The sequence below is a fragment of the Argopecten irradians genome, chromosome 4, assembly GCF_041381155.1.
Source record: "Argopecten irradians isolate NY chromosome 4, Ai_NY, whole genome shotgun sequence".
In the NCBI taxonomy this organism is placed as follows: domain Eukaryota; kingdom Metazoa; phylum Mollusca; class Bivalvia; order Pectinida; family Pectinidae; genus Argopecten; species Argopecten irradians.
Genome location: NC_091137.1, coordinates 33,300,392 through 33,314,768, shown reverse-complemented (window position 1 = coordinate 33,314,768; position 14,377 = coordinate 33,300,392). Strand labels below are relative to the sequence as shown.

General features: G+C 34.2%; 1 protein-coding gene across 1 annotated transcript in view; it reads right to left on the bottom strand.

The window, feature by feature from the left end:
• Positions 1-1,944: 1,944 nt before the first annotated feature.
• The window catches only part of LOC138322246 (inositol 1,4,5-trisphosphate-gated calcium channel ITPR3-like), a 29,186-nt gene continuing 16,753 nt past the window's right edge, over positions 1,945-14,377 (bottom strand). Inside the window, exons 9-31 of the mRNA XM_069266290.1 lie at positions 14,112-14,129; positions 12,933-13,020; positions 12,538-12,645; positions 11,902-12,050; positions 11,226-11,304; positions 10,820-10,905; positions 10,095-10,220; positions 9,643-9,693; positions 9,213-9,293; positions 8,738-8,796; positions 8,478-8,607; positions 7,117-7,239; positions 6,600-6,707; positions 6,276-6,386; positions 6,082-6,150; positions 5,391-5,523; positions 5,028-5,113; positions 4,663-4,794; positions 4,046-4,175; positions 3,601-3,694; positions 3,090-3,144; positions 2,694-2,815; positions 1,945-1,966 (exon numbers count right to left, since the gene is read on the bottom strand). Coding sequence (XP_069122391.1) covers positions 1,945-1,966; positions 2,694-2,815; positions 3,090-3,144; positions 3,601-3,694; positions 4,046-4,175; positions 4,663-4,794; positions 5,028-5,113; positions 5,391-5,523; positions 6,082-6,150; positions 6,276-6,386; positions 6,600-6,707; positions 7,117-7,239; positions 8,478-8,607; positions 8,738-8,796; positions 9,213-9,293; positions 9,643-9,693; positions 10,095-10,220; positions 10,820-10,905; positions 11,226-11,304; positions 11,902-12,050; positions 12,538-12,645; positions 12,933-13,020; positions 14,112-14,129 — 2,160 coding nt within the window. The remainder of the gene's footprint in view (positions 1,967-2,693; positions 2,816-3,089; positions 3,145-3,600; positions 3,695-4,045; positions 4,176-4,662; positions 4,795-5,027; positions 5,114-5,390; positions 5,524-6,081; positions 6,151-6,275; positions 6,387-6,599; positions 6,708-7,116; positions 7,240-8,477; positions 8,608-8,737; positions 8,797-9,212; positions 9,294-9,642; positions 9,694-10,094; positions 10,221-10,819; positions 10,906-11,225; positions 11,305-11,901; positions 12,051-12,537; positions 12,646-12,932; positions 13,021-14,111; positions 14,130-14,377) is intronic.

Here is a 14,377-nt window from a genome sequence, read left to right as displayed (position 1 = left end):
ATAACAATAATATTTCATACCTGCCATAACAATAACATTTCATACCTGCCATAACAATAACATTTCATACCCGCCATAACAATAACATTTCATACCTGCCATAACAATAACATTTCATACCCGCCATAACAATAACATTTCATACCCGCCATAACAATAACATTTCATACCTGCCATAACAATAACATTTCATACCCGCCATAACAATAACATTTCATACCCGCCATAACAATAACATTTCATACCCGCCATAACAATAAATTTCATACCTGCCATAACAATAACATTTCATACCTGCCATAACAATAACATTTCATACCTGCCATAACAATAACATTTCATACCCGCCATAACAATAACATTTCATACCGCCATAACAATAACATTTCATACCGCCATAACAATAACATTTCATACCTGCCATAACAATAACATTTCATACCTGCCATAAAATAACATTTCATACCGCCATAACAATAACATTTCATACCTGCCATAACAATAATATTTCATACCGCCATAACAATAACATTTCATACCTGCCATAACAATAATATTTCATACCTGCCATAACAATAACATTTCATACCCGCCATAACAATAATATTTCATACCCGCCATAACAATAACATTTCATACCGATACCCCCATAACAATAACATTTCATACCTGCCATAACAATAACATTTCATACCCGCCATAACAATAATATTTCATACCTGCCATAACAATAACATTTCATACCTGCCATAACAATAACATTTCATACCCGCCATAACAATAACATTTCATACCCGCCATAACAATAATATTTCATACCTGCCATAACAATAATATTTCATACCCGCCATAACAATAACATTTCATACCTGCCATAACAATAATATTTCATACCCACCATAACAATAACATTTCATACCGCTCATAACAATAACATTTCATACCCCCATTACAATAACATTTCATACCGCCATAACAATAACATTTCATACCCGCCATAACAATAACATTTCATACCCGCCATAACAATAACATTTCATACCTGCCATAACAATAACATTTCATACCCGCCATAACAATAACATTTCATACCTGCCATAACAATAACATTTCATACCCGCCATAACAATAATATTTCATACCCGCCATAACAATAACATTTCATACCTGCCATAACAATAACATTTCATACCTGCCATAACAATAACATTTCATACCCGCCATAACAATAACATTTCATACCTGCCATAACAATAATATTTCATACCTGCCATAACAATAATATTTCATACCCGCCATAACAATAACATTTCATACCTGCCATAACAATAACATTTCATACCCGCCATAACAATAACATTTCATACCCGCCATAATAATAACATTTCATACCTGCCATAATAATAACATTTCATACCCGCCATAACAATAATATTTCATACCTGCCATAACAATAATATTTCATACCTGCCATAACAATAATATTTCATACCTGCCATAACAATAATATTTCATACCCGCCATAACAATAATATTTCATACCCGCCATAACAATAATATTTCATACCCGCCATAACAATAATATTTCATACCTGCCATAACAATAACATTTCATACCCGCCATAACAATAACATTTCATACCCGCCATAACAATAACATTTCATACCCGCCATAACAATAACATTTCATACCCGCCATAACAATAACATTTCATACCCACCATAACAATAACATTTCATACCTGCCATAACAATAACATTTCATACCCGCCATAACAATAATATTTCATACCCGCCATAACAATAACATTTCATACCCACCATAACAAAAACATTTCATACCTGCCATAACAATAACATTTCATACCCGCCATAACAATAATATTTCATACCCACCATAACAATAGCATTTCATACCTGCCATAACAATAACATTTCAATAACTTAATCCACAAACAGTGAAGATCTGAAGAACATAAAACATTCAAAGTTTCTTGCTAATGCTTATCTCAACTTTTTGTTTCTTTATATTAGTTTAAAGATGCTCTGCCGCCGACAGAGCATAAACGATATCATCAATAATTGGTGTTTATTGTGTATATATATGTGTGATTAACACAAAAAATAATATGAAATTATTTATTTTGCTATTGGTGCACGCGCAATCAATACTTCATTCCATATAGGACATAGTGCCTCAGAATTTTTTCGGGATGCAAATAATTATTTTCAATATTTTTGTCTTGAAGTAAAATTATAAGCTCAAACTTTTCAATGGTGGTAATGGTGTAAAGTAAGTTACTTTTGTAACCGAATAAAAATACTAAATTGTTTGCTCCTGTTTTTGATAGCGAAAAAATGCCATTTGTCAGTGGTGGAGCATCTTTAAATGCTTTTGTTCTTCCCAGACCTTGATGACTTGAACTGGTCTCAACTACTGTAAACCACTATATTTTCATGCATAGACTATTTTGAACCTTCATTATTTTCAACATGTTAACAAATACAAAACATATATTCGCGACCAAAATGTTTTACTGACATCAGTGCATTTATGTACAATTATTTGTGTAACATTTTAAATCGTGTTCGAGCTCTCTCACAAAATTACAATGAAAATTATTCTTTTTCACAAATAAAAAAATGATTTACAGAAATTTCAATACCGAACGCTTTGAGGACAGCTGACTTACCCTGGTGACTTAAGAGGATCACAGTCTGAATAAACCATTGGAGCTAGTTCTGTCTTGTGACCAAAAAATCCCGACGGAGCGTTCATTTCTGTGTGGGTCACTTTAAACATGTTGATAAATTTCTGTAAATAATTGCAAATCATCAAAGCATTAGCAGGTGGAAATAACTCATGTTGTAAGAATTTGTTTGGTTGCCCATATATAATGGGTTAGAATGAAAATTCTGAATGTCTGAAACAGACTGACCTTTGATCTTCTTTGGATAAAGATTAAAAAAAAAATGAATTCCAGTAAACTGCTCACTTTTGCAAAATCATCCTGCTTTGGTAGCAGTAGTGAATATACCACAACATAATTAACACTTGATAAGCCTTAAACCTAACAACTTTGTTATACCTCAAGTCTCTGGTTCAGGATGAAGTCAAAGAACAAATCCAGCACCTCAAGTGCCCTGCAAAACAAATATATAGTCTAAGATTTTAGAAGTTTTTCATTTAACTTTCAAGAACCGATCTAACTAGTTTGGTCCGATCTTAAGATATTTTTAAACATAAATTGTGTCACGATCTTCGAGTGTGATGCTGACAAACGACGATTATCTTGAAAAAAAACATTTTTTACCACTATTAAAGCAGAATCAAAGTCTTAATTTGAATTCAACCTTTAGTTTGATCTATTGTCAGATATCTTTTTTCCAACTGTTGACTTTTGGTTCAAGAGAATTAGCAGTAAGTCTCTATCAAAACAATTTCCAGTTTTTGTGTTTTAAACTGGCCAAAAAACATACAACACGACATGTTCAATTCTTTGCCTTGTTTTCATATCGGACTGAAAACTCTTCTTTATAATTGCATTAAGCTGATATTTTCATTGTATCCTTAAAAACTTATCCTGAAACAATACTTACTGACATTTGGCATCAACAATAGCCTTGGTTTCCTGGCCTCTCTCATAACGACCAACTTTACGGAAATGTTTTAAAATCTCCTCTCCATCCTTGCCTACAAAAATCAGTTGATAAACTCAAGTTACATATCATCTGAATGGTGGGACAGTGTCGGTTTACTTGGTTTATGGTAATGTACAATTGACAGCAAGGGTCATTGAAGGTGGTTCTAGGTATAGAATGTGTCAGAAAGCTGAACAACCCAGAAAAAAAGAAAACATCAACCTATGGTCAGAACTTGACAACAGCCTAACATATGTTAGCTTTAAAATTTCACTACCCAGGCATTTTTGCCCCTGAGCAATGACAGTCTGTTAATATGCAAGCTTTCCCAAAACTATTTTTCACTATTGCGCAGCAACTATTTTAATTTCATATTAAATCAATTTAAATGTTAACAACTAACCTGATATGTTTGGGTAGGGCTTGTCGTTTCTTCCATCCAGCAGGCTCATCAGAGGTTCGAGCAGCTTTTTGATGTCCTCAATTTTGTAGTAGAATCCAAATGATACCAGGTAGTGCACAAGTCTCAGGACCTAGAGCAAAATATAAGTTTCATGGTACAGGAAAATCTTCATTATCTTAATTTTTAAGAGGAGTAGGACAATGCACTGCCAGACCTCCAGATACTAGCCAGATATAACTCTATCAATTGAGCTACAGGGCCGCCGATGACCTGACACTCTTCCCTCTGGACCTTTTATAATTTTAACCTCAAAGACTTTATACAAAACCCAGGTTCAGGTATCCCCTTGTCAAGCATTCACCTTACTTTAAGCCATATTTGGCCAGAGTACCAAATGTAGAAGGTGCAGAATAATGTAATGCCAGCCTGGGGATCAAATCTAGGATCTCTGAACACAAGCCGGATGCTCTACCAATTGAGCTATACCTGGTCAATGGCAATCAACCCGATCCAGACCTGTTACATGTTTATCTTACAGGAAATCATAATATTCTCACTGGAAATCCTTCATGATGTAAGAAGTGCAGAGTAATTCTTAACAAATGTTTACTACCCACCTGTCTGACAAGCATGTTGTTTCCTATCTCAGACGCTGTCATGTCACTGTTCTTTCCCAGGAACTTGGAAATCCAATCATTCAGCGTGGGGAAGAATTGGTAGGTCGTGGATCCAGTACGATCCACCACATCCTGTCAAACATACAAAGATGAACAGTTAAATAGTGCTACACTGTAGAAAATAAATAATAGATTCCCTAGATTATACAAGCATAACACATGAAATTTCTTAATGAAATGTTCCTGTCATGTAATTGGAATAATTCAAATGAGCCTTAGGGGTAAATGAGTGAAAAGAATCAAGACACCTTAATTAAGTTTACTGAAATAGAAAGACTGATACTTATGGAGGGGAGATAACTTACCTCAATATTATCAACTTCTTCGTAGATATAAGATAGCTTGACTTTGTCTGTGACAGCCTGGTTCTCACTGATATCCACAAACATGGCTGCAAACAAGTGGATATTGATACAGATTATAATTGTCTAAAGCAAAATGTTGATATTCTATTCACAGGTTGTCTAAGGCAAGTTAGTAACCTTCAAAAGTTAAAATACGTTCAAGTTATACCTGAACCTCAATGAAAAATAATGAAAACTGTTGCAAAAAGTGAACACAGTTTTAGCATACTTTTTTATGGAGAGAAAATTGGTTTCATTCAAATAACACTGAATGAACATGTGAGGTAGGTGCAAATACATTTTTCATTTGAAATAATTCCTTACTTGTGATAAGCATGCAGTATCTGGCCCTGAGCTGGTCTGGTAGAACCTCGTCGCTGAGACAGGTGAAGGCTTCCTCCCACGTCAGGTAATTCAGCTCCTGGGTTATTACCTTGATGGAGAACTCGTTCTGACCCTGCAATGACAGAATTACAAATCAGGGGAGACAATCGATAGCAATTCAGCTCATGTATTACCACCTTTATAGAGCTTGTTCTTAACCTATAACAAGTTTTGAATCAGCCAAAGGGAGACAACTTATAAGTAATTCAGCTCCTGGGTTTTCACCTTTATAGATCAATTAGCTCTAACCCTAAAGCATCAGAATTATAAATAGAATTATAATTATAAAATCGAGAGACCATAACTCTGATGTAATTTGTACAACAGCTGTAGAAAGGGGAGATAATGCAAAGGAGAGATAATCCAATGCAAATCAACAATTTAAAGATAATTAAAGGCATACTGTACACATGTTGAAAGATGGTAGACAACTCAATGGTAACACAAATACAAACACCTTTGTAGTTAGATGATTTTTTGTCAAAGTGTTCATCATATTGAGGCACTACAATCTTTTAACTTTGAAATAATTTCATAATACATATATTGAAAGATAACATGTATAAAAGAAAGTATAAATGAGAATAAAATGAAGTATAAAGTTTTATTACTCAGATGCTTTATGACTTACATGACACAACATTCCGTAAAGTTCCAGCTGATGTTCCAAGAACAAATAGGACTCGTCTGCACCCTCTCTCTGTAACAGGGAAGACATAGAGGAGTCTAGGATTACAATCATCTATTAAATAAGCGATAACCATACGGACATTTTAATTTTTTAATGCGATTTTTTTTTTTTTTTTTGTAAAGCCTATAACTGACCTGTACAAAGTCCCGGAGATCTGTCCAGGTGCGGCCCATGTTTGTGGAGACGTACACGACACCAGGCACCTTACCAATCTTCTGTCCAAGGTCGGTGTAGAAAACACAGTTCTGAAAATATACATTTTAAAGTAAGAAATCATGCTCTCTCTCTCCTTATCTTTTTCGTTTTGTTTTCATTTTAGAAAATATTTATACAACAACCAACATCAATTTTTACAGTATTATTAAACAGTCTTGATAAAGGATGTCTGTTCAAGACCACATTAGGTTTGTCCTTCATATTTATAACGTTACCATGGTCACTAGATTGGTGTAACTTACCCGATTTCCCTTCATCAGCCAGACTTCTGTGATATACTTTTGGTTGTCGGAAATGTTGATGTCTTCACAGACACACAACACACTCAGCAAATCAAGATAGCGGTAGTTCTGATCAAAAAGAAATATCATAGTACATATGATAAAACTGTATTTACTGTGTACAATATGTAGTCAATCTATGTTGAACAGTTACGTATTCAAACCATCACTCGAGTGCCCACGATGTATAGAATCTCTAAAAAAAAACTATAAAATGCTTCACACTAATATGAAGCATGATTAAGCAACAAGAGGCTATGGAGGCCATTTTGAATGCTTTATTCAGTGAAAAATAGAGCAAAAATAAATTTCTTGTTGATTATGATTGTGAACTGCAGAAATAGGAAAATCTCTTATACTTGCGACAATAAACAAGTTTGTGACTATCAACAAATTTCAAACTGTAATTATCAGTAAAACGTTTTGGTGAATTGTTTAAGAGACAAGCCATTCAATGAAGATGACCAGACTGTGGTACCTTGTCCCTCTGTAGGAGGTCGATGAACGTGTCGATGTGTTTGTGGGTGATCCTGTCCACGATCTTACGGTTGTCTTTGATCAGTTCCATCACCATGTGGGCTGCATTGAGACCAATCTGGCCCTACAAAAGCGTATTTTAAATACCTTTACATAATATGCACATTGATTTGGCCCTGCAATACTTATCAACAGTAAAATGCAAGTACAGTCGAACTTGGTTGATACGAACTCGGATAATACGACAACCCGGCTTAATACGAAGTACTTTGCTTGTCCCGGACAAATTCCCTTTTTATCTTTGTTAAAAAAACTCAGAAAATTCGAATTCGGAAAACTCGAAAAACTTGTTTAATACAAAGTAAATGTTTGGTCCGAATGACAAAAATCCTTCATAAAATGTTCGTATAATACGAAGTGAGTTTTTTTGTGTATAATAGTTTGCCGAAAATGCCGATTTAAAAAAAATATAGATGTTAGATGTTAAACAATTATCCTTAGTTATTGTATCAACAATCATCAGTGAATAATTTGTTGCAATTTTATTAAATCAATATTTTGGATTTATTTCAGTTTTACAGTTATAACTTATAAATTGAAATCGGTTATCGGTAAATTCAATATTTAAACACTGCTTAATTCATGTTAACACAATATCATTGTCTTTTTCCTTGGTTTATATCAATATCTGAATAATTTAGAAAAAATCTTTTCCATTCCCCAAGGACTTCAATATAAGCGGTTCCACAGTAAATATGCGATTTTGACACTTTCCTTACTGAACTAGAACTAGTACATGTGTGATACTAAGTGAAGAGATCGACATTTGACTTGATAACTCGCTTAACTCCAGCACTCGGAAAACTTGAAGTTTCTTGGGGTCCCTTTGAGTTCGTCTTGACCGAGTTTGACTGTACCTTTTAAAAATACATCTTAAGCCTTCTTTCCATCAATTATCTCTTAATAATCTAAGTTTGAGGAATTAAAGCAGCAAACCACCACCAGCTTGCCATTTTTAAGTTAATCTGATTAACTGACAAGGCTATATATATGAAAGTCTGAAACTACCTAAATGAGCATATACTTAGTGTATAAAAAATATTGCTATATTTTTCGAAATCTAGATTCATGACTACTTTCTTTAAAGTTATTTATGTATTTGCATATAACTGACTTATCTGCCCTTGCAAATAGATATTGATTGTTACATCATGCGATCATAAGAGAGTAAAGCCACATTTTACAAAGAAATTTTCACTCACAAAATGATGAGAATACAATTGATATCTACCTGCAAGGGCAGATAACTCTGTAATATGCAGTAAAAAGAATATAAGGAAATTTCTTTAGTGTATTACATACCTCTTTAATCTCAAACTGTGTGAGGAAGAAGTCAATGTGTTTAGCTATGTAGAGCTCGTTTTTCCTGCTGTCGCCCATTAAATAGGTATAGAGGACATCGTAAGCCTCCACATAAATCCTCACCAGGTGGCTGAATTTAAAATAAAACAACGGTTATGTGTGGTTAGGATGTCGATCAATATTGGAAATTCAAATGGAGTCTATGGCATAAATATTATAAATCTATTTAATGACTTTACTGGTTATGATTTAATACTTACTGTTGGTCATCACAGCCTCGGAATGGAATCTGGAGGAGCTGGACCAACACTTCAACGATCTACAAATAAATATCAGTACAGTATTACATTTCTTTATCTCAATATGAAAGTATAGTCAAACATGCTATTATAAAGAACATATCTATATAAAGGAAAGACACTCAATCAACCTAATTGGTACAATTTACTACAAAATTTACCTCTGTATAAAGGACACTTATCCATAAAGGACATTTTTGGTGTGTTATTTTGGTGTGTTATTTTGGTGTCCTTTATAGACAGGTTTGACTGTACCTTGGAGGCATCGATCAAATAATCTAAGAGTCACAATCTTTTTGAATATTAAAAGACATGTAGGTCAAAATTTTTATACATCTGCTTACCTTTTTACCTAATATTTCGTGAAGTCATTGAGACAGTTTTGAAGATAAAATTGTTCTTTAAAGGATTTCTGTATAATTGTGCAAGCACTCACCTGTAGATTACGGAGGAGTTTCTGCCTCTGTTTGGTTGTCTCACCAAGCTCGAACATGTAACTTCTCATTTCTTGTAAAGCCTATGAGAATAAGATATGTGTACTGATTAAGTACAGTATCTAAATTTCAACATGAATAAAGAATTTTCAAAATGAAAAGCTCTATTTTTTCAAATCTTTATCCCTTATTCATGACAGAAATCTTGTTACATATTAGTGAAATCTCAGAATCTTTTTTTTTACGTTTTGTACAATAAAATTGAAATATGACCTCTGTGTACCTCTATAAGGTAACAAGGGCATCAGAAAATATGACCTCTACTGACCTGTAGGTCACAAGAATAAAATACACAAATGATCTCTGTTGACCTTCACATGGTAACAAGAACAAACTGAAAATGTGTATTTTAATACTAATAGGCAAACTTACAGTCACTGTATCATGGGCCATCTTTGCATTCAGTACAACTCCTTTCTTTTTCTGCAATCAATTAGAAAATGAAATTTAAACACGCTTTGTCACAGTAACCTATACAAAGTTAATGGAGAGAAAACAAAACTTATTTCAAATCAAAGTTAATATGTTTTTCTCCAACATTAATATAAATTGCTATGAAAATGTTTTTCATTCTCCCATTGCCATTTTTGCTAGCTTATGCTTCTGATGATTGAACAATCCTAGTCCAGGGATGTTCAAGGTCAGTCAGAAGCATTGGCTTCACAGGTGTCGGAGTTACATTGTAACAAATTACAACCATATATTGTCTGACTTTTCAAAACTTACATGGTGTTCAGACTCGAGGGATAGTCAGTGACAGAATACAAAGGTAAAACCATTCTGACGACAAATTTCAAGTAAGACAAACTAAGAGCTGTGCTTACGTCTTGGACAAGCTTTTGCAGGAACGGTACCATTCCAGACATGCCATTGAAGATTTCCAGAAGCTCTGGTTCAACAATTTGTAGTGTGAAGGCATCATCGTACTGCTTCTCTTCGATCACTCCCACCTACAACCATGATAGGGTAGCAGTCATTAACGAAAACATATCTTTAGTAGAACCATTTTCAGCCTCAAAAACAATTTCACAGTTACACCAAGACATTAAAACCAAATCAATACCTTGTAGTATGACTAGAAATGTCTATGACATAAATTTCCCTGACAATATATTCTGTATTTGCATATAACAGAGTTATCTGTCCTTATGGGTAGGTATTGATTGTGACGTCATGTGTTTGCAAGCATAACGTCATAAATTTTGGAGTAAATTATGTGAATTGCACTCACAAAATAATAACGTCACAATGGATACCTACCCACAAGGGAGATAACTCTGTAATATGCAAAGACGGAATATCAAAGATAGGGGAGGGGAGGGGATGGACACATGTAACACACTAAGTCCCATTTTCATGGCAATGAAATTATGGGTCTTTTTCTTCTTCTACTAAGTTTTAGATCACAAGTGACTGTTTTCTTACCATTGTTCAATACATTTCCATTATTTTAAGATGATGGAATTCCACAGTGAACTTGATTTTTAATGTTCAGTCAACAGATATAAAGAATGAATCAAAGCTGTGAAGATGAGAGAAAAAATAAGACCTTTCTCAGCTCAGCAGTACTCCATTTGTGAGCTGTCATGGATCCATTATCTGAGGAATCCGACTGTTGTCGACTCATGTACTTATCTGCAATAAGATTATCATAATAAACATCTAAAATGATGCATGTAAACTTCAATCAAAATTTTCAAACTAAATATGTAATCTTTAATACTTTAATCAATCTTTTTAGTCTAAAAATCCAGAAAATGAAAATATGAACAAGGAATAATTTTTTCAGACTAGAAATTGATAAATTGAAGACAACATATCTTTTAGCCTTGATTTTGAAAATATGAACAAGGAATATATTTCAGATTGAGAATTCAATCACTGCATACATTAAGATTAGAGATTGGGAATTTCAACAAGGAAATTGTTTCAAGAACAATATGGGGGATATTTACCCAAAAATCCATGAAGCCAGAAGCCAGTGGAGACATGTTGGATCCTACAATAGCTGTCTTTCATTACACTCTTCTCAGTCTAGAAATTAGATAGTTTATATGATCATTTTGCCATATATCATATCCATGTTAGTACAAGGACTAAAACATATAATAGAATATTTTTTTTAGTATAAAGATATCTATCACAAAACATTTAAATAATGTAGAACATTAAGTTCTTGAGATCTCTTGATAATAAAGGACATTTGATTGATAAATGTTTAAAAGTCAAGGTCATACACTTAAACCATATAGCATTGCCCTGGGCTTTGGAGAAAGACCCTTTATCATGCTTATCACTTAATGTCTTTCAATTATTGAAAACAAAATTTTGAAGAACTGGGCAAATTTATTTCTCATGATGTTGAAGCATGTCAGGTCATTGGTTTCTAACGTTCCTTGAAATTTACTTCAAAGCCTGTACACTTGACCTATTGGTGTAGTGAGATACATAAAATAGGAGAGGTTCCACTACTGCAAAGAGACACAACTCAAATATACCCCAGCCTCCCAAAACATAAACATTCACACTTGCAATGCATGCAGGGAAGGTTGTGCTTGAATAACTATGGCGGTTTATAGGACATTAAGCCATATCAAGCCATCAGGGTTACTTTTTATAGTGAGTATTTACTTTGAAGACAGCATGTAGTTTGAAGACCGCCCGGGGATCCGTGTGTGAAGAACACAGGGTCAGTTCATTTGTGTTTTTGTCTACAGACAGATACTTGCGACTACACATGTGTACGATCTTGACAGGCACCTCCCAATGCAGGATGCCACCTGGAACACAAGGCAGCAGATAAGGATTCATTTGAAATATGTATCTTTTTTTTTTCTTAACCATTATCATAAGTGATTTTCATAGATATGAATGCATAGCTATTTTTATTGTTATCATTTGAATAGTGACCTTTTTGTTGTTCAAGGCTTAGAAATTCAGAAAGTTTATGTTTCAGTTACAGTCGAACCTGTCTTAACAACCCCATGCTTGATAAGACCACTTTCTCCGAGTCTAAAATAGTGAACTTCAATACAATTTGCTCTATATGAAAAAAGGACAACTTGGCCATAGAGACCTTTAGTAGTCCCTTCACATTAGTTTAAGTTAAAGACAGATTTGACAGAAGCTCTGAATCAAAGAAATTTCCTATAATAAGTTACAACTATTGCTTTTTTCAACATATCATTTGAAATGACAGATTATCTAAAGCCATTGTAACAGAGACAACAAGTGGTAATTGTAATAGCAAATACAGATCGTCTTTACCTTTGACCGGTCCATCTTGCAGCTCTATCTGCCAGTAGGTGATGGAAGCCGTGCTGGGGAACATCGTCTTAGGAATCGTCTGGTCCATCGGACGCACTCGTAAATGGACTGGAAAATAATCAAATATTGCAGGATTCTGAAATCAAAACTTTCAGTTTATCATGTTTATTACTGAATCAGTATTATAACAAGAAGCCTGTGACCTTCTATACTTATCACGTAATTTGTATCTCTACTGAGGTAAGGTAGAATTGAAGGAATTGTAACCTTAAAACATGTAAATTTTATGATTCTACACCACTTTTTCAGTGCAAAGAAATCACATTAAAGAAACTGTTGACATCAAATGCCAAGAAATACTATTAATTGTAAAGGAAGTAATCAGGTGTGCTCACCATCCTCCTGAATTTCCTCATCAAACAATCCTTCTGCTACAAGGTACGCCTCCATCTCTTTGTGGAAGAAGCGAACAGGTTCTCCAATCTGAAGACACAATAATCATGACTCATTTCTTATATATTCTCTTTCATTCTTTCTCATCCTCCATTCAAACTGATTTCTTTACTGCTTACTGTTGCTTATACTGTCATCACAAACAAGTATAGATAAGGAAAATGTTGTTTTTTTCCTTTAAGTAAATATAAAGTTTTTTTTGTAGAAGAAACAATAGAAAAATGATCAATGCGGAAAAACAAAATTGCAAGCGTAAGTTTGAGCATATCAAGACAATTCCAACCATCCGTCTTAGGGCTTGTTGTCGAAAGAATTAAAAGATGATGGTCTGAGGTTTATATAGAACTGCAGCTAAGCAGGAAATAAGCTCCACCCGAAGCACAGAAGTTATTTTTTTTCCGCTTTTTTACTGTGAAGAGGTCTTGGAAACAGTAGATTTAATACATGTATCTTATCTTTCAATAATATTGACCTATAACCTTTTAATACACCTGAAGAATTAATTAATGCTTAAAACAAGGTAGTTACTAGTTAGCTGTAATATAGTTGATTGTTTTAGATAGAATGTGAAATATTGTTAATATGTTACATCACCATTACACCCTACGGAGTATATATAGGATATATGCCATCACCCCTACCAGGCCCCAACTCTGGATGTTTTAAACAGTTACAGTCAAAGCTGCCTTTGCAACCACCTCCATATAAAGGCCACCTGCTTAATAAGACCACTTTCTCAGGTTCCAATGGTCATTTTCAAAACAATCTGACCTTTGTATAAAGGCCACCTGTTTAATAAGACCACTTTCTCAGGTCCCAATGGTCATTTTCAATACAATCTGACTTTTGTATAAAGGCCACCTGTTTAATAAGACCACTTTCTCAGGTCCCAATGGTCATTTTCAATACAATCTGACTTTTGTATAAAGGTCCTCTGCTTAATAAGACCACTTTCTTGGGTTCCAAATGGTCATTTATAACACAATTTAACCTGTGTATAAAGACCACTTGGCTATAAGGGCCATTTTCTTGGTCCTTTGGCTGGTCTTTTTAGACAGGTTTGAAAGCAAGAAGAAATACATGGCCTTGACCTTTATATGATAGGGGTCAGAGGCACTTACCAGGTATGGGTGCTGGGGCTGAAAGTACCAATTCAATTTAATTTAGCTACATAAAACTGGCATTTAAGGGCCATATACCACCTAAAAGTTTGATCCCAACATCTACTGCTTTCTAGTACATCATCAGATTTTCCAAATTGGCTTTAAGCCATGAATATTATATAAATTGTTGCCTCATTGCACATCCTTGGTGAAAAATCAACAGCAACCAGGCAAAGTATTTCTTAAAATCCCTCAAACTTCTAAATAAGTTGTATAAAGTCATT